This window comes from Panthera onca, chromosome X (genome assembly GCF_046562875.1).
Source record: "Panthera onca isolate mPanOnc1 chromosome X, mPanOnc1 haplotype 2, whole genome shotgun sequence".
Taxonomy (NCBI): Eukaryota; Metazoa; Chordata; class Mammalia; order Carnivora; family Felidae; genus Panthera; species Panthera onca.
In genome coordinates, this window is record NC_138357.1 from 125471136 (window position 1) to 125495917 (window position 24782).

Sequence of the window (24782 nt, forward strand, 5' to 3'; positions counted from 1 at the left end):
GCAAGGCTTCTAGTAACAATGCATTTGTTCACTCAACTGGACACCTTCTTAATATCTCCTACAAGGTGAAAAACTAAGCCACGGACTGTGGCAGAGAATGCCAAGTGAACCATGTTCCGGGTCTGATCTGCTTCTGCAACATCATACTTTGGTTGAGCTAAGCCTCACCTAAGTGCCCCAGGAAACAGCTTGCCCCCTCTTGCCTTCTGGAAAGTTCTGTGTCTGGATGTCTGCTCTGCCAGGATTTTCCCCATCCCCCAAATCATTTTACACATCCTCAAAATCCTGGACAACACGCCCCTCCCATTTAATTAGCCTCCCACGAGCCCCACTGCAGGTGATATTTTCCTACTGTCCATTTCCTTAGCAGTTTTCAACTTCCTTGTTTATGGGATGTGTGACAATCAAATCTGTGCATATCTTATCATCCCAGCAGGACCATGAGTGCTTGAAAACAAACTCTGTCTAATTCAGTGTTTAATCAACTGAAATCTACATCATAATATTTTCCAAATTATAGGGTCCAATATATTTCTTGAGTGAATGAAATCATGGATTAATCCCTGAGGAGTATGGCTGGGGAAAAGACTATCCTATAGAAGTGATTTGAAATTCCTATTTCCAACCTCCTTTTTGTCCGTCAATGTTGCTAGGACTTTTCATTTCCCTCATCAACTGCATTCCGTAAGTCCCCTCCTCCAGAGCCTGACCAGCCTCAGAAGAGAGCCTCACCTTCCATCTCATGCAGGAAAATGAGCTCATCACCACCAAGTACTTCAACTCCCTGCCTGTCCAGACCTCAGTCGATGCTCCCCTGCCACATCCTTCCCGCTCTCTTGCCACTTTTCCTCCACACAACCGCAGCCGCCCTCTCCACAGACCACATGAGACCACATCGCTTCCATCTGCTCTGGCTCCAACGTGAGTAAATCAAGCACCCAGGATTCAACCACAAGCCTTACCCCCGATACGGCTTTTGCAACACGGGGCCCAAAGTGCAGTATTCTTTGCTCACGTGGACAGCCCCAATCACTGCAAATGGCACTACGATGTTTGGAGTTCTTGCTAATCTTATCCTATCTATGTGGTCCTCACTGCTGGCTCAGACCACGTAATACACTATTTCCCTCACATTCTTGCCCAAACACTGAGTGCCGTGAGTTCACATCTGATGCGAGCTCCCATCTCCACGGTAAGACTTTAGCCCTCAATGAAAATGGATGTGTTCTCCACAAGTCTTGATCTTCTCAGCAATTTGACGTCAGTTATGCCTTGGGTTAGCTCTCTCATTAAAGTTGACCCTGATCATCAAGTATGCTCCAATCTTTCCCATGACAAAGCCCTGCTTACAATGGCTTGCCTGCCTTTATGGACAAATTTTTCAAAAGAACCCGAGAAATTTCTCATCCATCCATCCATCCATCCATCCATCCATCCATCCATCCAGACTTGGCCTCTTGCGTCTCCACTGAAAGTATACTTGTGAGTGTCTGGTGGCTACTGAACATAATTGGCCTTATGTCCTCATCTTACTGGGCTCTTCAGCACCATTTACGTCTACTACCCTGCCTTTCCTCGAATCTTCTCTTCTCCTCGTCTTCTTCTGACTTCCCAAATAACTCTGGCAATATGGCCTTTACCATATCATCACTGTCTACCTCACCATTTAGGTAAGAGTTCTTCAGGATTTGTTCCTTGACCCTCTTCTCTTCTTACACCAAATGATCTCATACACCTCTCTACGTGCCATGACTCTTATTTCATAAAGGGAATCTCTGTTTATACAACCACGTGAGCCAAAAACACAAGACACGTCTTCCTTTCCCTCAAACCCAGGATCCAATCAACAGCCAATGCCGATGGATTTATTGAGGCAGCAATGCTCTTCCATTCCCAGCTATATCCCCTCAAACTATGCATCCTTCCAACCCAAGCTCGAGTATTTTTTTTTTCAGTTATATATTTGGTCAGAAATTATTTCTGAAAACACGTGAGGCACCGTTGTAGGCTCCATGGATACACATGTGAGTGAAATAACATATACGGCGTCCCAGATCTCATGTGTGGAGGACGGTAATACCCTGCATGTACTGGGTGCTCCTGCAAACACTTGGCATGCACTGACTTTGTAATCCTCACTAAAGTTCCCCATGATATTCCTCTAATAATATTCAATCATATTATTCTAATTCTAAGGATGACAGAACAGATACACAGTCATTCCTCCACGTATCCTTATTTCCATGACTCTACCCTCTCCTTCTACTAGATTTGGGTGGCATTCTTCACATGCAATTTTACTACCCAAATGGCAATGATTATTTGAATGCATTTCTACTGGACATATTAACTTGGACGTGTGGCCTCATCAACTACATCACCCGACAATCCTTGTGTTCTCTTTCAACTCTAGCTACGCCGAGCGGCTCTTGCGCTCGCCGTAAACATCTCACTCCCGCCTAGAATGAATTCCTCACTGCTCCTCTCCTTGCCAACATGCGAAAACATCAGCCCACAAAAGGTCATCTCCCCAGGGGAGCCTCTCGGAAGTCCAGGCTGTGCTGAGCACCTGTAACCATCTTCCCGTGAGAGAGTTCCCTTAGCACCTCATTATTCTCTGTAGAGAATTATCTCCGTAGATCTCCATCTCCTCAGTAGAATATGAGCTACACGAGGTCGGGAACCCTGCATCCATGGCCTTTATGCCCTAGCAGCTAGCCCCACACCTGGCACACTGCACAGAGTCGATAAACAAAATGCTTGCTGCTCCAATGTGACTGAACGAGCGCACTGATAAATGAAGATAGCACATGGTCTTCTCACAAAGGTGAAAAGGCTGTGGATGCCTTCCGGCACACTAAACACCCATACAGCGAGACGCCACAGCTTTTCCCACTCCTGGGAAGCTGGTGAAAACACCTGTCCAAATCTGAAGACAGAACCTGAACGTTATATAACCACCTTCCAAGAAACTACCAGACCCGTTTGCTGTCTGTTTCTGAACAAAAGTTATCGATGGCTCTCTGAAAGATGCATTACTGCATGAGAGAAAGACAAGCTGAATTCAGGGACTGTAGGGAGCAACTTATAAGTGGTACGGACTCAAGCCAATTAGTTGCTTTTGGAATTTGCATGTAAGGAAAAGGAGTAATGCCAGAAGCTGCAGAAATTCTGAAAGCATTTCTCTGCACGTGGGGAAAGTCTACATTCTTGAGCAACCCAGGAAAATAGGATAACCCCACCCCCATGCTTCTGCAAACACCGTCTGTAGAGTTAATTTATCCATTCCATTGACATTTATTACTTGCCTTTAGGCAGAGTAAAAGGGAGGTATGGGGAGAGCTTCCTTCAGGGTGACCTTGATTTCAGAGAGGAATGCAAATGAAACAGAGCTGGTCTAACTGTTCTCTTCCGAGAGCACAGGGAATTTTCTGCTATGAGAAAGAGACAGAAAACTCTCAACTCTGCTATAAGAAAATCTTAGGGAAGTTATTCTGGCCCCAGCTGAAGGAGGGTATTTTAGGGGAAAAGAGGAAGATCCTCAGGAATGGTCCTAGGAGCAGAAGGAAGAGAAATCTGGGACCTGCCCACTATTCATTCAGCAAGTATGTAGTGAGGACCTGCCACATGGTTACTGTAGGCAAGGAGACAGAAGGAATAAGACACCGCAGATGTCTCCTTCCATGGGATTTACATGATGAGAAGGCAGTCAGACCATAAATGAATAAATGAATGAGCACATAAATGAATAAACACAGAACATACTGGATGCACAAGAAATTACAGTGAGGTGGTGTGTTAGAGATCTGGTGGCACAGATGAGAACTTTTGTTTCAATGGTCCAGAGAGATCTTGCAGAGGCAACCCGCGAATGAGGGAGCAAATGCACGCAAACATCAGGAGATGAGCTCTGCACCAGAAGGAGCTGCCAATGGAAAGTCCTGAAGGTGGAAACGAGATTAAAATGCAGAAAGACAGAAGGAAGATAAAGCAGTTCTAGGTCACACAGCCAAGGTGCAGACTTTACATTGTATTCTCAGTGCATGGGGATATAGCAGAGGGTTTTAGGAAAGGAAGAAAAGCCTTGTGAACACAGAGGAGGCAGAGATTGGAGTGATGTGTCCACATGCTAAGGAAGGCCAAGGATTGCCAGCAACCACCAGAAGCCGGGAGAGGCAAGGAAGGATCTTCCAGTAGAGGCTTCAGAAGGAGCACAGTCTTGATGACCCCTTGATTTCAGATGTCTGGCTTCTGAAAGTGAGAGAGAGAATAACGCCGTGTTGTTTGTAAGCCATCTGTTCCGTGGCAGCTGGAGGAAAACTCAATGCAATACACTGAGTGCATGTTTATTGAAGCTCATCCGGCTGCCTGGGTGGAGAATGGATTGCAGACAACGAATCGAAAGACCACCTGGAAACCCACTGGGGAGATGAGCTGGAGGTGATACTGGCCTGGAGGAGGAGATCATTCTTGGACATGAGAGAAGTACATCCATGTCAGGTGTCCTTAGAAGATCAAGTGTATAGGACTCACTGTTGGAATATGAGGGACAGGGCAGATCAAAGAAAGAGGCTGCAGGGACTCAACGAAACCAGCTTTAGGGGTTGAGTCACTGAGCGAAGACCAGTGCCAATCAGTGCAAATCAGTGATATCATTGGCCTGCGAGACATGTGGTCTTGGGGATCTCTAAGATCTCTAGTATGGATCTGTCCATGGGGACGTGCCCCATGAACATCCATACCCTGCATCATGCGGGGAGCTGGATAGAACAGTCTGGGGTTCACAGTAAGTAAGGGTTACCAGCCCTCAAATGCCACCTGAGGGCACGGGCTTAGATGACACCATATTTGGTGAATGTGTAGGTAAAGAAATGAGGGGATTCAGGACACAGCCCCAGAGGTTTCCAACTTTGAGAGGCAGGTCAAAGGAGGATTATAAGCCAGCACTGAAGGGTGAGAAGAAGCTTCCATGAGGTGGCTTGCACCATCTCTACGAGACTGATCCAAGGGCTCTAAACATTGATGTGGACATCAAAGCAGGCTGGCTGAGGCCAACTGATCCTTTCTTAAGAGAGCCACAACTTTTGGGACTATTTCTTGAGCTCCAAGTAAGCTGCCCTAACCCAGGTGAGGGTGTAGAATGAAGAGAGCCTTTTGAAGATCCCTCCATCTGTCTGATGTAAACAGACCCAACACCCGCCCAAGATGCAGTTACACAAACTGAGAGCCACGGTCTGTGCTCCCTACACACAGTTCAGGACTGCAAGGAGATTATAAATCCTGTTACTTTAAACCAGTGATTCCTATTCCCCAGTCCCAAATTATCAGTGTGGACATTTTTCAATATTCTACCAATCCCGATGGCATTTTTACATTTAACAATTGTTAAGTGGTCATAGGCTAGCGTAAACGTTATGGCATTTTGAGGTTCACTTATGTATCTTGCTGTTTAAGTAAGCTCTACGCACAACGTCAGGCTCAAATTCACAACCCCAACATCAAGAGTCACATGCTCTGGGGTTCCTGGGTGGGTCGGTCGGTTGAGTGTCCAACGCTTGATTTCAGTGCAAGTCATGATCTCAGCATTTGTGAGATTGAGGCCTGCAGCAGGCTCTGCGCTGACAGCTCAGAGCTTGCTTGGGATTCTGTGTCTCCTTCTCTCTCTGCCCCTCCCTTGCTCACTCTCTCAAAATAAATAAATAAACTTAAAAAAGAAAAGGGTTGCATGCTCTACTGACTAAGCCAGCCAGGCACCCCTACTTAATCTTGCCCTTTTTTTTTTTCAGTATATATTTTTTTAACGTGTTCATTTTTATTTATTTTGAGAGAGAGATAGGGAAGAAGTGGGCGAGGCACAGAGAAAGAGAGGGAGAGAGAGAATCCCAAGCAGGCTCTGTACTTCCAGCACAGAACCTGATGTGGGGCTCGATCTCATGAAACCGTGAGACTGTGACCCGAGCCGAAACCGGAGTCAGACTGACATAGATGACCCATCTGTCAGTCTAAACAGGAGAATCATGCTACAAACATCATCTTTAAAAGAATGAGAGAAGATTAATGGTGTCACTATTCCCTCACCCCCATAATATTACATTTTTTTCATGCCGACAACAGCACGGACCTTATGTCCCTAGGATTACGAGGAATAACCTGTTGAATTCTGGAGAAGGATGGTTTAACTGTAGCCATTCTATTAAATTAACCCACAGATTTTATTAGGGAAGCAGATTAGAGTGCTAACACAGCAGAATCACTGGGCTCATACACTAACGATCTTTCCGAGGGGTTTTGATTGAGAGTAAAAATCATCAGTGTTCAGAAAAAGACGCTCTCTTGATCAGGGAGTTTAAGCAGCGTGATTCCTCTGCGAGCTAGTCTGTTGGAATTTGCAGCTTTAGGAAACCAGATGTTTTGACATTTAGAAGTCTTTGGTCATTTCCCACAGCTCGAAGGAAACCACATCTTTCTTTTAGGGCATCGCCTTTTATCAATGTTTCACTGGGAGCCCGATTTCAACTAAATCTGACAAAGGGATAATGCTCTGCAACAGAGTAGTGGCTGGGATATTGATAGAGCACAATACACTGGTGATATTTCCAGCATTCAAGCAAAACAGGACAACGTGGATAACGCATCTGATAGGTTTCCTTTTATAAACGAAAATCAGGACGTAGCTAGCGACACGCTGTGAGGGCTGTATGATAGCCTCGCTTTGTGACCGTCATTCAGGACCCTTGATGCTCTCATCCTCACCCACACCACTTGTATCTTCAAAGAGCCAACTCTCAAAGCTACAAGCCAATACCACCGCCCCCTCCGGCTCATACCCCATCCTGGGATCCATCATCTGGTCTACGCTCCCTGAACGGAGTCTCCACTCTCCGTAGCTTTCTTAAATCACATATTCCTTTGCAGCCGCTTCTATGACTGCATTACTGTAAGACTGTACCTATTACTTCTATCAGTCCATGTCTCATCCCCAGGTGCTAACCCACTTTCGGACCTCACAGACCTTCCGCGGGAGAACGAATGAACGGGTTAACGTGTGCATGGAACACAGTCTGTAACTCCATCTTTAGAGACGATGGCAGCTGTAAAATAAACTAAAAACCGCTCTCTCCAAACAGGCCACAACCTCGTGGAAACATGGCAGACATACGTCATCTTAATATATTGGAACACGGGTTTTGACTGCCGCCTATGCTGAAATAAGACGATAAACAGAGGAAGCTGGCCGAAAAGAGTGGCTGCCTGGGGAGGGTTCGTCCTCTGCCCATGAAACACTTGGGTTCACTCACCTGACCCGCATCAAATGTCACGCGTATGCTCTGCCCTGGCGTGGTGACAAAGGCAAGCCAAGGAAGGGGAATGAACACCCCGTGCAGGTTATCCAGACCAGCACGGAACAGGAATGCTTTCCACCCTGCATTCCAGGGAACCAAACGTGTAAGAAAGGTCCCTGCCCCGAGGTGCTCAGAATTTCAGACGCCTGTAAGCCGTGCACAGAAAGATGTAAAACCAAGCATAAGGTACACTGCCTTTGGGACAGACGGCACGTTACCCTCTGTCCAGCGCCCTGCCTCGGTCCAGGTGCACTGTGATGTGTATGACTCCACTCGTTCGTGTCGCTGGACAAGCCGTGTGCTGCTTCTTAGGCCCAGCGCTAACGTGGGTGACCGCTAAAGTGGGTGAGCCATAAGCACAACGAGAGAGCGGGCATAGCGGGTGGCTAACACCTTCCCAGCCATGCTTCCCCTGGCAACCACTGTTGACTTCCAAGATGCAAGAACAGGTCATTAGACAAAGAACACACGTGGCCTCCAGAGGCTTGAAAAGACAAGGAAAGGAATGCTTCCCCAGAGCTTGCACGAGGACACAGCCCAGCTGTCACCTTGGTTTTAGACCAGTGAGACCCACTTCAGGCTCCTGACCTCCAGAACAAGAACTTAATAAACTGGGCTGTTCTGGGGCGCCTGGGTGGCTCAGTCGGTTAAGTATCTGACTCTTGATTTCAGCTCAGGTCATGATCTCACTGTTCAAGCCCTGTGTTGTGACAGTGCAGAGCCTGCTGGGAGTCTCTCGCTCTCTCTGCCCCTCCCCTGCTCTCTCTCTCTCCATAAATCAATAAATATAAAAAAAAACCACTGCTGTTTTAAGCCACAAGTCTCTGTTATTTTGTTTTGGCAGCAACAGGTAATTGATACATGCATTGTTGTTTTAACCAGCTATCCGGTATGAGGCTGCATTTGTGTGAAGACGACATCATGTCTTGACCCAGAATGCGTGCTTTTCACCCCCATGGAGACCACACAGAAACGCGACATGGCCACGTCGTTGTCCAATGCCAGTGACACAGCGATGTCCCGCATATTGGAAAATGGCAGAGGAACAGCATCAGAGCTCAGAGATCAAGGAAAACTCAACCAGCGCATGAGCGGGGAGGGTACAGCTTCTCCACATCAGCACTTCCCACCCTCACAGAGTCCTCACCTTTATAGATTCCGTTACTTCCTCCGTGAACTTCTCCTTTAGGGGTCACCTCTTCCACGTGTGCTCCTTGGTCCGAACTGAAGTAGATGAGGGTGTTATTAGCCAGTTTCAGCTCATCTAGGACCTTCAAGATCTGCCCTGAAGGGGAGAGATAGCCAACATTAACACAGTTCAATCTCTACAAAAGGAAAGGAGATTACTTGCTCTCACCGACTTCTCTTAAGATGGGAAGGAAATGTTCTCGGACATCACAGCTTTCCCACGCCGATCCCAATGGGGGATGCAACGTAATCAGAAAGTCTAACTGTGGCAGGGTTCTTGGAAGCTACAGTCATTGAACCAAGTGTCATCCAAAAGCATCATCTGAAACTCTAGGCATCGTGGACGGATTCTGCAGACTGATACCTGAGAAAGTATTCTGGAAGAATCAGGACCACAGAGCATGAGCCACTTAGAGGAACGTGGCATGGTCCTGAGTAGAAGAAGTCTACCAGTTCCCCTAATTCAATGCAAAACCCCAAACCATCAATGTTCTTCTTACACGAACAAACATGCCTACAAATATTTTATGATGAATGTCTTCTTCTAATACAGTACATACAGATATAGAACTATCTGTATTTTATTTAGACCACACAGAACCTTAATGACTAAACAGTGTAGGTTCCATTTTGCAGATGGGAGCAGGTGGGGCCTCGTCATGGTCACAGAGTTAGGAAGTTGAGAAGCCAGAAAGTAAGCGTGAAATCTGATTCCAAAGGGCAGAGTCTCAAACCTTACATAGCTACACGGATGGACTCCATGGGAACCACAGAGGAGCGAAAAAGACATCTCATGATGACGTCTCATGAAATACTCATGGACGAGAGGATATGACAGCCACCTGTTTTCTTTCAAGCAGGAAGAAGGGAAGGCAGGATGGGGTACGGATTAAACAACATGCGGCACGAGTTCATGGTTGTTACAGGTGCATCAGGGGCACGTGAAAGTTCACTTCACTTTTCTGTCTGCTTCTATTTATGCCTAAATTTTCCATAGGAAAAAAAAAAAAAAGGAGCTGGCTGAAGGCAGAAGGGGCTAAAGTATGGGCTGCCTGTTGAGGAAGCTGTTGCCAGCTCTCAAGTCAGAAGAACATGACGGTGAAAGTAAGGAATACACTTTGTGATCTCCACAGAGACCCACATATGCTATGCTACCAGTTAAATTTAGTAAGTTAATGCGTGCAGTTATATTCTCATTGAGGTACTAGGGTGTGACCCCACTTTTGATGTTTGACTGCTAAGAGCTCTTAAAGCCTCACTGCTCCTCATTCTACATGTGCCCAGCCAGCTAATAAGAGAGCCAGGGTGCTGCACCCTGCCGTACTCATGGGGGAACCAGGCTACGCCAGCCCCGCCTGCACACCGAAGTCAATCCCTGCTTCCTCCCCCATCGCTCTCAAGCTATTTTCGGACCAGCTCGGGACCTACCTTGCTTGCCACAGAAACCCTCATTATGTGAGTAATAAACCTTTTCAGAATTTTACAAGGACACCAAGTATCCCCTGCAGCTGTAATAACTGGGTAAGGGCACACTGTACCCAGCACGTAGGTCAAGCCCCAGTGGGGACGGGCCCCCCACTTTGGGGCCGCACCTCCACCCATGTGGTTCAGAAAGGGTTGGGAAGGATCGCACCATCAACTCTCCGTGGAGGTGCACAGATGATTTCCAAGCCAAAAGCAAAACCCAAGTCATTTGTTACAAGACATGTGTCTCCCATTTGATTGTAAATGCTACGGGCTACAGTATATTCAATCTTTCTCAAATTTTTTAACTCATATCATAAACATTCTAAGAAGCCACACCATATACATAAATGTCATACTCAGAACCAAGGAGTAAGATCCACAAGGGCCATTTCAGATCTGTCTCCCATGATACATCATTATCAGGCAGACACGGGTTGTGGTGTTATCGGGTACAGCAAGGCAAATCACCTGTGTGCGTGGGGAGGTTTGGCTCCAACTCTAATTTAAGCTGTATCATAATTAACTTAATGAGTTGAAACAGGGAGAAGGAATAAGACAATATAACCTCCACTATGTTTTCAAGGGAAAATGCCCCTTTTGGCTCCTATGACAATTTCTTTTAAGTCTCTTTTTATTTATTTTGAGTGAGTGATAGAGAACAAGTGGGAGAGGGAGAGGGAGAGGCAGAGGCAGAGGCAGAGGCAGGGGGAGGGGGAGGGGGAGGGGGAGGGGGAGGGGAGGGGAGGGGAGGGGAGGGGAGGGGAGGGGAGGGGAGGGGGAGGGGAGGGGGAGGGGGAGGGGGAGAGGCAGGGGGAGAGGCAGAGGGAGAGGCAGAGGGAGAGGCAGAGGGAGAGGGGGAGGGAGAGAATCCCAAGCAGGCTCCACGCTGTCAGCACAGAGCCCAACACGGGGCTCAAACTCACTAACTGTGAGATCATGACCTGAGCCGAAATCAAGAATAGGATGCTTAATCAACTGAGCCACCCAGTTGCCCCTCATATGACAATTTGTAAGTAAAAACAGACTAAGCAGTTAGCAGAGGATTGAAGGGTTTACTTCCTTGAGTTATAATTAGCATTTTGCAAAAGGGTAGGCAATCATATATCTACCTTCCAAATAAGATTAACCTTTCACAGATTGAGAAGAAACTTAGCATCGTTTCTTTAAAATGTGGTGCCTATGATAACTTCTACACACACAAAACCTGCACATAAACATTTATAGCAGTTTTGTTTATAATTGCGCAAACTTTGGAAATGACCAAGATGTCCTCTCGCAAGTGAATGGATCCAGTATAGTGCATCCAGCCAATGGTCTATTGTCCATGCAGAAAAGAAATGAGCTATCTAGTCATGAAAAGACATGGATGAATTTAAAATGCATATTTCCAAGTGGAAGATCCCAATCTCAAAAGGTACATAATATAGGACTCCAACTACATGATGTTCTGGAAAAGCCAAAGCTATGGAGATAGCAAACAGATCAGTAGTTGCCATAGCCTGAGCAGGGTGGGGACAAAGAATCAGCACAGAGGATTTTTAGGGCAGTGAAAGTATCGTGTCCGATACTGTAATGGTGGATGTGTGTCATCATACGTCAGTCCAGATCCACAGAATGTAGGACTCAAACAGTGAACCCTAATGAAAACAATCACTTCTAGTCGGTAACAATGCTTCAACGTTGGCTCGTCAACTACAACAAATGTACTACACGAATTCAAGATATTCTTAGGTACACAATGTGCACAAGAAAGGGAACATATGAAAACTGTACCTTCTACTCAATTTTTCTGTAAACCTAATTTTTCTGTAAAAGTGATCAAAAACAGTCTACTTTTTTTTGAGAGAGAGAGAGAGCGTGAGTCCAGGAGGGGTACAGAGGGAGAGGGAGAGAGAGAGTCCCAGGCAGGCTCTACACTGGGCTCAGAGCAGAGCCCAACGCAGGGCTTGAACTCATGACTGTGAGATCATGACCTGAGCCAAAGTGAAGAATCGGATGTGTAACCGACTGAGCCACCCAGGTGCCCCTTCCCACTACTTTTTTAAAAAGTGCCTTTCAGATGCAGTGTTGAGTCGGAGACTTCTTCATCCAGATATCCGATATGTGTTACAAAGCACCTACTGAACACGGGCTGTGTGTTAACGGCAGAGTACCCAAGCCCTTGGAGCCTCCTGGGGACCCCGTTCTCTGCTCAAGCCAGCTAAAGCTCCTGTTTCCCCTGTAGGCTCTTTTCATCTCCAGATGAGCCTACAGGTGCACTTAGCAGACAGACTCCGTCTTACTCCAAATCCCAGTATTCCTAATGACCGTGATCAGATATTTCCCTTGTCTCCATCCATTCTTCTTAATTCATTGCCTAGACTGATGGCTTCATCTTTTTCATCAAAAGTTCCCTATACAGCTGGTCTGGGATTAACACAAGGCATCTAGCCGAGGCCATCGGGCATGTACAAACAGCGGAATATTTGCCTGAATCTGTGCAGAAATGGTCAGATTTCTGATTTCCTTTTAGTTCTTTCTTTCCCAAATGACACACTCTGGATCCCACACAATTTAGGTCCTACGCCAGAATCTCATTTGTAAAGCCTGAAGCCCGTTAACTGTTTAAGTTTTCATAAGATTGATCCTATAAAGCTCTAACATATTTCTCTCCTAAAAATTCTGAATGGAAATCTCCCGTGAGAACAAATGCCTGTGTATTATTCTTGCTTTCAGACAGTACACTGCGAGTCAGAGGTCCACAAATATTATTTTTCAGTAAGGTTCTCAAGGTATAATGATACCAATTTATATGGGATGATAGTTTTGAATTACCGATGGTGGGCTGAAGGATAGCTTATAAGTGAAATGTGTTATTTCCAAAGCTTTCTCACATTGTTGCCTGAATGAAACAAATACAGAAAATAAGTCACTTCAAGATCACTTTTTTATTTCACTGGGGTCAAACAAGAGAGAGCTTATCAAAAAATGAGCACTTCAGATAGGACTTTTGTAAACCAAAAGGACAACACACGGAAACGTCAAAGTCTGGCTCCTTCCTTTTTCTCCAGGTATGAACGCGGCTTGCAGAGGAAGCCTAAATTCTAGAGAGTTCCTTCATTCCATTTATTCACTCAACAAATGAGTGTGAAGGCACTATTGAAAATTAGGCAGTGGTATGCCACTCAGGAGACAGAAGGCTTACCAATGCATGGGCCACATTCTAGATGGTACACGAGAGAGAAGCTGTCACATAGAACTAAGGGTTCAGGGTCTGCCTTCTGGCTTCTGAGAGCGGCAGACTCACTTTGAATCCTGGGTTCCCAGCTTGCTCTGTGGGGTTCTTTGCCTCTAAGTCAGAGATGAAAACGTAAAATAGGAAAGTGTTGCCGGGATGCACAAACGAGGAGAACTTCATACACGACAGCCCAGAACTGGTCACACTACGATTGCTCAATGCACCTTAGCTCTTGCAACAACATGCAGAAAATTTCCACGTACTCAACATGACTCCAGGGAACACCAGAAAAATCCCCCTACAACTATTTTAGTAAGTCTTCTATCTGATCAACAGGTTAAGGGTGGGACTCAAATAATCCTGCTGAAGTCACAACCATGCAGTCCCTCACCGTGGCACCTCTTGGTGGCTGGGAGTCTGGGTCAGGCATGTGCAATGCTTGGCACTCACTGTTCTAGCTTTAACCTACGTCCTCAGGCTCTCCTGAGCCTGAATCTGTTATTGAGTGGCACACAGAAATCTAGCTGTCACCGGCCCTAGAAAGGCAATTCTTTGTTAGCTTATGTAGGATGAGAAGCATACCCAACACCCCATGCATCATGTCATATCTGTCAATGTGCAAATAGATATACTGTCTGCAGCTAGAAGCGAGGTCCACTTAACGCAGGTAAACTTGACCTATCGCATATCGCACATCAGCGTTGTTCGAATTTTAATGGCCTTATTTATCACCTTGGGAACCATGCTAAAACCAAGATTCTGATTCAGTACATCTGCGGGGATGTCTGTGGACCTCAATGGTGCCCGTCTGAAGACCGTACTTTTAGACGGTTTGACACGTGACTAAATGTGCCATATTCCCTGACATACAATAAAAGGAAATGGTTGGCATTTTCCAGATTTCCAAAACAACAATGATAATGAGATGTAGGTACAGTTTCAACACCTAATTTTTACACATGGAAAAGAAACATAATAATGCAGAATTAGGATTGTTAGGGCAGTTAAGAAACAGAAGAGCCTACAATTTTCAATGTTGCTTTTCTACAGATGACCCTTTGTTCACTTTGCTGGTGCTTCTTGCTTTAGTGAGTTCCTGTCTGAGCTCCTATTGTTTCCGGGAAACGCATCCTTATTTTGTGCTGTACCTGGTTGTTATGATAATGTTGTGATTTCCTCCATTAAACCCGTCTCTGCCCTCATCACACTTGTAATGTGTGATTTATCCCCCGCACCTGCTCTCACCATCTGGGGTGTTTTCGCTGCTCGACTCAGCTATCTTCTTGGGTTAACAATAATGTGTGTGTGTGTGTGTGTGTGTGTGTGCTCGACTCAGCTATCTTCTTGGGTTAACAATAACGTGTGTGTGTGTGTGTGTGTGTGTGTGTGTGTGTGTGTGTATTCCAGGGCATTGCACTTGCTGGAAATAATCGGAATGGTGTCCGTGTCTGTTCAAGGGAATCACACACGTGTGTGGGAGGAAACCCAAAGCTGGCATGCCTGTGGGTCACAGGAAGCCATCCCAAGCCAGTGCCTGTGGTCATTGCTTCCCTAGGGTCATACACATCACAGGGGGGTGGCCGAGCTGAGCAGCAGGTGATGAGGCTGGCAGGGAACAGTTTTGAGAGGATTGTGCTCAGCGAACATATGGTCTTCCACCCTCGATCCATTCTACTGCCTGGACTTTACTGTCTGGCAGAAAATGAGGTTCAGGAATTCTGGTGCCACCCTTTGGTCTTCTGAGTGGCCACCGGCTGAACCTGCCCTGGGGGTAACCCAGGCTTTGTCATGGAGTCCGAGGTTGCCCATATCCCCCGGGGCCATTCCTTGGATCAAAGCCAACAGAAAGCTCCAGAAACATACCAGCTAGGATTTGTCTGGCAACGCCTCATGGGAAGCCAACCGTGAAAGAGTTGTGTGACCTGGGCTGTAAGCAGAGAGCATCCAGAGGCAAACGGACAACATTCAACAAAACGAAACCTTTCAGAATTCTTACTTGTGATGCTCAACCACATCACCCATACTCAACTTTTATTTTAGGACTAGATTATTTTTTTCATGGGGTTTTATCATCCATGAAACTGAAGGTACAAAATTGAACACTGTACGTCTTTTCACGGACACCCTGCACATACAGCACAGATTCCAGCCCTCCTGGCCACGTCGGCTAACACCCCACCAAGGTCCTCTCTTGGCTTTTGCTTCTAATCCACGTGACCTTCAGTTTGCTTGTGTGCGGGTCCCCTGTAGTGTCTTCCTAACTACAGGGTGAAGCGTTGGCTTTACGGAGAGATCGCAAGCTCTTAGGGACAGGTTGGCTGTTCCCCCGAGATCTGTACTACCAGGCTCTGGGTGGTCAGGGTCTTCTGCAGACTGTGAGGTCCAGACAGGACCATCTCAAAGGAAACAGTCATCACGACATTAGAAAAACACACAAGATGCAGTGAATTCATGTTGACTTTTTCATCATGGACTCTTTTCTCATCCATGAACTATTTCTAAGAGCTTGAGATCTCCCCGTAAAGCTGGAGCTTTACCCTGGAGTTGGCCAGCCACCGCGGGGGACCTGCCCACAGCCGAACGGAAACCCACATCGATTAGGAGGTATCATATGCACACTCCAAGCACAGATGTTTTATACATCTGGGAAATAATAAGTCTTAGTAATAATAATAGCAGGTAGTATTTGTTGAGAACTTGATGCATGGAAGGCACCATGTGCCGTGCTCTAAATACATGACTTCACTTAATCTGGTTCATTAATTCAACCAATTCAAGCAGATGAAAGAAATCTTTGCAGGGGGAGCGTTGCATGTGATTTTCTGACCAGCCTCAATTGGGCCCTGCCTTAAAAGGAACAGGTATTCCCCGGCTCCTGAGCGGCTCGGTCGGTTAAGCATCCGACTCATAATTTCACCTCAGGTCATGATCTCATGGTTCATGGGTTCGAGCCCCACACTGGGCTTCATGCTTGCAGTGTTGACCATACTTGGGATTCTCTGTCACCCTCTCTCTTTGCCCCTACCCCGCTCTCTCTCTCAGAATAAGTAAACTTTAAACAAATTAAAGAAAAAAAGCAAGTATTCATACCTATTCCTGATTCCTAATTCTGACCTCACCTTTCAAATACACACATTGGTATTCAGTGGAAACTTATCTGAGCACTGCTTTAACCCTATATCCTGGGTCCCAACACATGTTTTGTTTCCATGCCTTGAAATATTTAAGTAGCAAATTCAATGCATTCCATGGTTAACTGAAGGGGGAGGAAACACTCCCGAGAACACTCCTCTAGTACCCACATCCATATTCTACCATTTTCCGTGTCTGAAGTTTACCTTGGAACACAGACATGTTTATAGTATACAAGGCAAACTCGAGAAGACATGCCTTGGTGGAATCTTCGAACACAGTAGCTGAAAGCACCTGGGTGGCTCAAACCACATGGGCTTGTCTTGTAGACAGTGTGCAGCCAGCGGGGGACAGACCGGTCTACGGTCTGAGTTTAAGTCGCCAGGACAGACACCCGCTTGTGCTCTGCTGGGCGTGTGGTCGCTGGGCAGTCCCGCAGAAGCTGCTTCACCTCTCGGAACCTCCCCGTCCCGCCTGTAAACTACAGATGATAAAAATACCTGCTAGAGCAGCCGCGGGGAGTAAAGGAATTCATGCACGCAAAATATTTCAGTAAGTTACCGGACAATCACCACGCCGTTTTACAGGCTAGCTGCTGCCCAATAAACGTTTCCCATTCTTGCACTGGTGGCTGTTGCCATTATGTGCATTGTGGAAACGTGACCATGTGTTTTATTAATCCTGTTGGAATTCATCGGGACTTGATTTCCTCGATTACTTACAGTGTCATCTTAGTGACGGGAATGATTTATACGCCGGTGTTAAAATTGGTTCATTTTAATTGGAGATGTAAATTCGAGGTAACAATCATATCCGTCCAAGCCCATGAACGTGAAATTAAGCTTTGGGCTTTGCAAAAACAGGAACATGGCTACAGAGTTTATGAAGCCCGGAGGTTCATGATTTACAAACTAAATTAATTTGGAGAACCAGGGTTGATTTGAACACAATGCACCTCCAACTACACATTGCAGCGAAATGTTTGTTTGGAACATCAGACGCGCCTCGGTCCTGCCCCGGTGCCTTCCCTCCAAGCTTCTCCATCCCTGCTCTGCAGTCCTTATACCTCTAGGCTACAGATGCAAAAACCCCTTTCTGCAGAAAATGGACTACTTTGTCACATGTGCAGTTTTCCTGGAAACTCACAAAGAAACCAAACAGAAAGGGAAACACACACGATGTCTCTGTCTCCTTTATTCTCGCTGCTCTGTCGTTGGATTTTCCGATACTGTGATTTACGTTAAGCTTTCCAAACGTGCGTGCCTGCAGCATACATATAAAATCAAGAATAGGTAGATGGAGAAAAAAAAATGCTTTGTTGAAGATAAGGATTAATCTGTACGAACAAAGCATTTAAAGTGAATGCAGTTGAGGGGCGTCCAGGTGGCTCAGTCTGTTAAGCATCCAACTCTTGATTTCAGCTCAGGTCATGATCTCACAGTTCGTGAGTTGGAGGTCCACATGCACGGAGAGTGTGGAGCCTGCTTGGGATTCTCTCTCTCTCTCTCTCTCTCTCTCTCTCTGCCCCTCCCCTGCTTCCTCTCTCTCTCAAAATAAAGAAAAGTAAACTTTAAATAAATAAATAAATAACAATAAAAAATTAAACATACGAATGCAGTTGAGAGCAGAGCCCAGGACTGACCACAGCAAGTATGCAGTGTGCCCAACTGGTGGGCAAAGGGGTCAGACGGACTCATGGAGGAACAGACAGAAATAACTCCGTTAGGGCCACCTGCACGGGACAGGGGAAGAATGCTTGTACTCTCACGTGCCCAGTGGCCATAACTTGCCTGTGTCTCACCACGCGTGAGTCCTCATACTGGCTCTCTGTTAGCAATTCCATTCCTTTACTCCTTGAAAAGCACTGAGCGACGAAGCCTGATAAACGTGTCTGAGGGGCTCACGTCTAGCGGCAGGAGGGGTTCCACTTTCAGACGCCAGGAGGCTCCCCAAGTGCACAGATGTCTGACCCTGCCGTGCAGATGGCACAGAGGGCCAGGGAGATTTGCAGAGGGGCTCATCTCCAGTGCTTTAACAGTCATAGACCCGGGTGTCATCCTTCCTCCTAAAACAAGGGGAAGCCTTGCCACCTGTCCCATGCTGGCTTTCAGAGCAGAAAGAGAAACGGATACCAGATGCAGGTAACTGGCATTTCGGACAGTGAGCTTGGGAAGAGCCGGCCCCGACCGGCGACTGCTGTTTGTAGTGCCACCTAGACCCGTCCGGCAGCCGTGAACTGCACTTGTCCTCATCAGGAAGTGCTTCGGGGGGAGGAACGTGGAGCTACGGCCGGCAGAGGGATCGCAAGCTTTCTTCCAGGTGAATAAAGACCCCACCCCAGGAGACAGCCATTCTGAGGACGGCCAGTGTGGCACATGCCATAAAGCACACAGGGAGGTCATGTCTGAGCCACAGTTAGCTACAGGATTCCTTGGCTTTTGGTGAGACGGGGTGGAAGGAAATACACACCATGTTCCTCGCAGTTTGGGGTCTGTGTGCTCACGCAAACACGGATGCATGTGAGTGTATACTCTCCCCTCTGGATTCTGTCCACACGCACCAATGCTTGTGGCTGTCCTCAGTCTGTTTACAGCGTTCTGCTCAAGGATTCCCCTTCTCTTCTCCCAATCCAACAGACTGCAACCCTCCGTGGCCAGTGCCGTAAGAGCAAGTCTCCAGAAGAGCTGTGTTTTGTACAGAAGCATCCCCCTGCTGGGACGCCCTCCCAGAAAGCCCCCCGCGGATAACACGACAAAGCATTTCTAAGACGGAAGCATCTACCCTATTTGCAAATAGGGTAATTCCCTCCATTTCAAAATAAGTCATAACGTCCCTTTACTTTCCTTCCTCCGCTTTGCTTAGCTGCAAGGGAGCATGAAATGAAACCAAAATGTCAAGTTGTACAAACAAAGCGAATGTTTTTTCTCAGAGTCGGTACTCGAAGCTTCAGAGATTGTCAGAGAAGCTCATTTTCTGCAGCTTTCCTTCTTCGTAAAGTACGGCATATTTACCTGCTCAAATTCAGATGCATAAATGCATTTATAAGATGGTTGTTACTGATCAAATTTGGCAGGAAACAAACAGCCATACGACAAAGGTACCTGACAGCCCAATTTTACCTTCCCATGATTAAAGTTAAAATAGGTAAAATGTTGTAATTTTGTCGTATTTCTTCTCTCTCAACTACTGTCTTATATCAGAATGAAAAAATATTATGACAACAGTGTTCTTTTGATAACCATTTTCTACTCACCAGAAATGTGAACAGGAGCAGAAGTTACATTTTGCCACGACTGACTCAAAGGGAATCTGTAGGTGAATGTCACTGTTTGTTTTACAACCTCATGACATCATGTGTTCAGTTCAGCAAGCACTCCAGAATGACAGAGGTCTGTTAACTCCAGAAATGACAGAGGTCTGTTCCCATTTAAATTCTTTGATTCAGGGGTGCCTGGGTGGCTCAGTCGGTTGAGTGTCCGACTTCGGCTCAGGTCATGATCATGGTCCGTGAGTTCGAGCCCCGCGTCGGGCTCTGTGATGACAGCTCAGAGCCTGGAGCCTGTTTCAGATTCTGTGTCTCCCTCTCTCTCTGACCCTCCCCCGTTCATGCTCTGTCTCTCTCTGTCTCAAAAATAAATAAACGTTAAAAAAAAATTAAAAAATAAATAAATAAATTCTTTGCTTCATTGCTATCTTGGAATACCGAGTGGACAAGATCTATTTTGGACTGAGAAGGAGTCGTTTTAATAAAACATGCTACTTCATAATCTGTCTTCACTTTTTTTTCTCTACTGATTGGGAGCAAATAAAGTGATGTAAAGAGTCCTGCCAGAAAGAAGCTTTCCTTCACAAAGGTTTATATGCCTAAGTTAGCAGAAGAGCACTCAGCCATCACCGTCTCCAATCTGGAGCTCTGGCTGCCATATTGAGAGATGCGTCTCCAGTGGGTGAACCCAGTGAGTACCTCAGAACACACGAGGTCACCAAACAGCCGACTCTGAGCCATCCTGAACTCCCTCTCCACAAGACTTGCTGGAGACACAGTTCTCACACTCTAGGAAGACAGACATGGCCCTGTGATCTCAGAGGACAGAGACTATAGAAAGATTCTATTCATTCCATTTTCTCATGGGGAGATATCAAACCCACGTAACACACGCAACTGTGCCCTGGGACATCTATTGCCACATGCTTCCCATCTCTACACAATGAGAGAAGGGAGTCAGTGCAAGGTGTGTGTGTGCTGACATGATAATAAGAACAGCACACATTTGTATCCCACGCATGCTCCCACACCTCCTGGCAAGATAGGCAATGGTATAACCCCATTTTACAGATGAGGAAATACACACCCAGTGAGACTGGTAACCTTCCCAGGCTTGGCAGCCAGCAGGTGCTGGGGAGGGGGTGCAGCTGCCATGTCAGGAATCTGGCCGCAGAGCCTACCCCTTCCCCAGCACCTGTGCTGCCCCCAACATGCAGAAGCCACATGTCATGGGGCCATCTCTCCCAGTCAGCACTGCCTGGGACATAAAGGCAGGCTCTTGGGTCTGAATCCTGCCTCTACCCCTTCCCTTCCATGTGCCTCGGTTTCCATATGGGCAAAATGGAGTAATGCAGTCCCGTGCGGGGAGTACTGAATGAGGATTACTGTGGATGCAGGATGCCCGGAACTAGGGATGCAAGATGCCCGGAACGAGGGATACAGGATGCCCAGAACTATGGATGTAGGATACCCGGAGAGAGAAAGTAGCCCAAGGTACAGATGTGCAGGCTTATTATCAGAGCTTCAATGTCATTACAGCAGGAGGTGGTGGTAATGGTGTGGCGACGGGACATTCTCAAGGGGCAGAGGAAAGCAGGAGAGCCAGGGCGGGAATCCAACATTGGACACCACGTCCCTAATTTACATGGCCGAGAACAGCTTAAGTCCCTAACAGCCTTTCAAGGGCAGTCTTACTAGGTGGAACACGGGGCCAGGGTCACGAATTGCTTGCTTTTGGTTGAATCATACATTCAATAATGTGGTAGAAATGTTTTCGAATGATCTCTAATTTTTTTTTTCCTGTTCTAAGTGTAAAAATCAATAATAGCTTTAACACTGATTGTTGAATATGCTGGAAACAGTGTGGACACACACTAGTCTCTGCCCCCCACCCCTTTTCCTGATTGTCTGAAAGTGAAACTAATCTAGGGTGGCTCAGTCAGTTAAGTGCCTGACTTTGGCTCAGGGCATGACCTCACAGTTTGTGAGTTCGAGCCCCATGTTGGGCTCTGTGCTGAGAGCTCAGAGCCTGGAACCTGCTCCAGATTTCGTACCTCCCTCTCTTTCTGCCTTGTCTCCGCTTGCACTCTGTGTGTCTCTCAAAAAATGAATGAAATGTTAAAAAAAAAAATTTAAAAAAGGAAGTGAAACTAATCTAGGGTAAATGTAATTCGAGACCATCCAGGCAAAGCAGAGTGGGATCCCAGGAGCATACCTGGACCTTCAGGATGAGCACAGGTAAGGGCAGGATGCTGTGTGGGATCAGCCCCCTGCTCCTGATTCACTGCCCGGGAAGATACCGGGGAGCAGAGCAGGAATCTCCTTTTGGGGGCATTTGCGGACAGCCCCTCCCTGTGTGATCTGAAGGCTTTGTGTCCCTGGGCAGGAGGAACAAACAGGTAGTAAAGGGCCCGTCACCACCATCCCTGCATCCCACCATCCCTGATATGCCTTCGCACCAAGTCCAGTGCCGACAACACAGGTGTGAGCCCATCACACTAGCCAAGAGCATGGACCACCAAAGACCGACAGCCATAATAATGAGCAAATGACAGCACATGGTCACACACACGTGTTCTTTTCCATTTGAGTACCTTACTGTAAAACGTGAGACTATAAACATATTTGGAGGGAACACAAGAGACAAACGCATATAATTTGGGAGGCAGGGAAAACCTTTTTAAAGCTCACTGTCAATCCCTAAAGTCACAAAGGAGAGGCTGACGAATCCAACCACAGAAATTCACCACGTAAGAGTCTATAAATAAAATGAAAAGACAAACAAAAAAAGGCAGAAAAATATTTGTAATCTACATCAAGTAGGTTATTAATGTCCTTCATATGTAAAGAGCCCAAACAAATCGATAAGAAGAAGATGGACAATCCAATAGAAAAGTGCTCAAGGGATAGAAAATGGAATTCTTAGGACAAAAAACACAATCGTGGACAAAAATGCATTGACAGTGAAAAATATCCCAGTACCTACTTCTGTAAGAAAGGAAAACTACAAAAACCATGTGTAGAGTTTGTGTCAAATCCTCTTAATAAGAATGGTGTCTTCGTATTATACCACACTGGCGACATATAAACAGTGAAACTTATACCGTAAACCATCAACCGGGCTGGCCATCAGGGGCGGGGTCTCTAAAGGCACTTCCTTTCTGCTGTGTGTGTCTGTATTCTTTGGTTTTGTAGACTCTAGATTACTCTGGCCATTAGAAGAATTACCAAAAATTAGGAAAACATTCAAATTAAAAAAAGAATATGGCAAAGGCATCTTGCAAAAATGGAGACATTGATGGACAGGCACCTCCAAGCTCTGCTCTTGATCTATATGGACCAAGGACTCAGCTGCTGGCTCGTGCTGATGCAGGATACACGCTGCAGTGACAGAAAACGCCCCAACATGCACAGAAAATTCCCCGACGTAGAAGCACAGAAAGAAGAAAGACTCAAGGTTGCTCAGTGGCATCTCACACCTGCTGTGCCCTCCAAACCATCGCTCACAAAGCGGTCCTCTGATACACATCCCAGAAAGTGACAATAATGGAAAATCTTGGCATAGGAGATTTTATTTTCACTTACCATAAAGTCATTTTTTTCTTCAAGCCTGGAAGGTGTATGAACCTCAATAAAATTATATTCCAGGAGCAACATCACATATACGATTTTGAGGAAGCCCTGTATTTTCAAAGTATACGTTAAGTGCTTCCAAATGGCCGAATTTCTCTTGCACATGTTCTAAAGCTGAGTATATACCTTTGTAAATTGAACACGTGATTTTTTTCATACCGTCTCCTGGTTAAATCGGTTTGATGACCGTGGAAGGAAAATTATACATGGGTAGGTCTGTTTTAGACATCCCTTTACAATTTATGGGTTATCCTCATTTCCTAGATGTCTTCCTGAAGTTTCAAAAACCTTATTTCATATCTCACACTCGGGTAAACAGTGGGTTTGTAAGGAAAACTACCTTATTCCTCTCCTGGCTAGATCCACTGGAATAAAAATTTGTTCATTAAGCACAAGTGTTGTGATACTAGGCCCCGTGGAAAGTCCCTGGGAAGATACTGTCTGTCTGAACGCTCTATTTCATGATCATCTCTGTAACAAGGGCTCACAGTGACAAGACTGGCAGTCATATTTTATCTGATTCAGAGCTAACGTGCCATTCCAAGCACATACCCAACATGGGATAGTCTGGGATAAACTAGTAGACTTTTTTGTTTGTTTTAACATCAGTATCCCCTTTGGGGAATTAGCATCCATAGTGAAGTTATTGAATTAAGCAGATTTTACAAACTCATGCATTTTTTAACACGTGCTATTTAGGATGAAATTGAAAGCAAATGTAGTGCAAAAGGACCTCATGTAAACACACACACACACACACACACACACACACACACACATGCACACACAGAGGCAACTTAAAGTCTTCTGAAAACTCCAAGAGGGAATTTTCAATGAAGAGAAGCACCAGTGTGAAAATAAAATCTAATTTGTTGCTTGAGTTGAGTTTTAATAATTGTGTCATGGATGCCCTGGGATTCAGAAATAGAAAGTGCTGGCTGAATATTTAAAATACACTTTGTAAGTAAACGGAGTGTACAGTTAAGCAGAGGCAACGTGGAAAACCCCTTGCAGCCTTAGCTCTTTGTCAGGTCGCCCCTGGAGTAGGGGCTTAAGAAAAGGCACTGACCCCACCAGAAAAATGACGATAGATTTTGTTTAATTAAAAAAAGCGCCAAGAGAAATGTCTGCCCTCCTTAGGATTCAATATAATGCGGTATATGTAATTTTAACAGGTTTCCTCTTTCACTCATCATATTGGCAGAGAGTTTGAGGGATGTTATTGTCATTATTATTACAGTATTATTTTAGAAATCATAACACTTAATGCTACCAAGGGTAGAGTGAGCGGACACAACACATTGGCACAACTAAGTCCCTCCTCTGGTATTTATCTTTTAACCAATTTCTTTGTACAAAGTCTTTTTACACCTCAGAGGTTTTCTCTTTATGTAGATGTTGCATATGCTTTTCCACTAGTTTGTCACTGGTATTTTTAGTTTGTTATCTTTTTTGACATCAGGAAATTTTAGATTTTACGTAGCTAAATCTAGCAATCGTTTCCTTTAGCATTTATTTCTTTGCTTTTAAGCTTAGA

At 45.8% G+C, this 24782-nt stretch overlaps 1 protein-coding gene across 1 annotated transcript in view; it reads right to left on the reverse strand.

Annotated features, from left to right (window-relative positions):
* The window catches only part of LOC145714023 (steryl-sulfatase-like), a 151883-nt gene that overhangs the window by 29295 nt on the left and 97806 nt on the right, over positions 1-24782 (reverse strand). The window contains exon 8 of the mRNA XM_081793018.1: positions 8491-8628. Coding sequence (XP_081649144.1) covers positions 8491-8628 — 138 coding nt within the window. The remainder of the gene's footprint in view (positions 1-8490; positions 8629-24782) is intronic.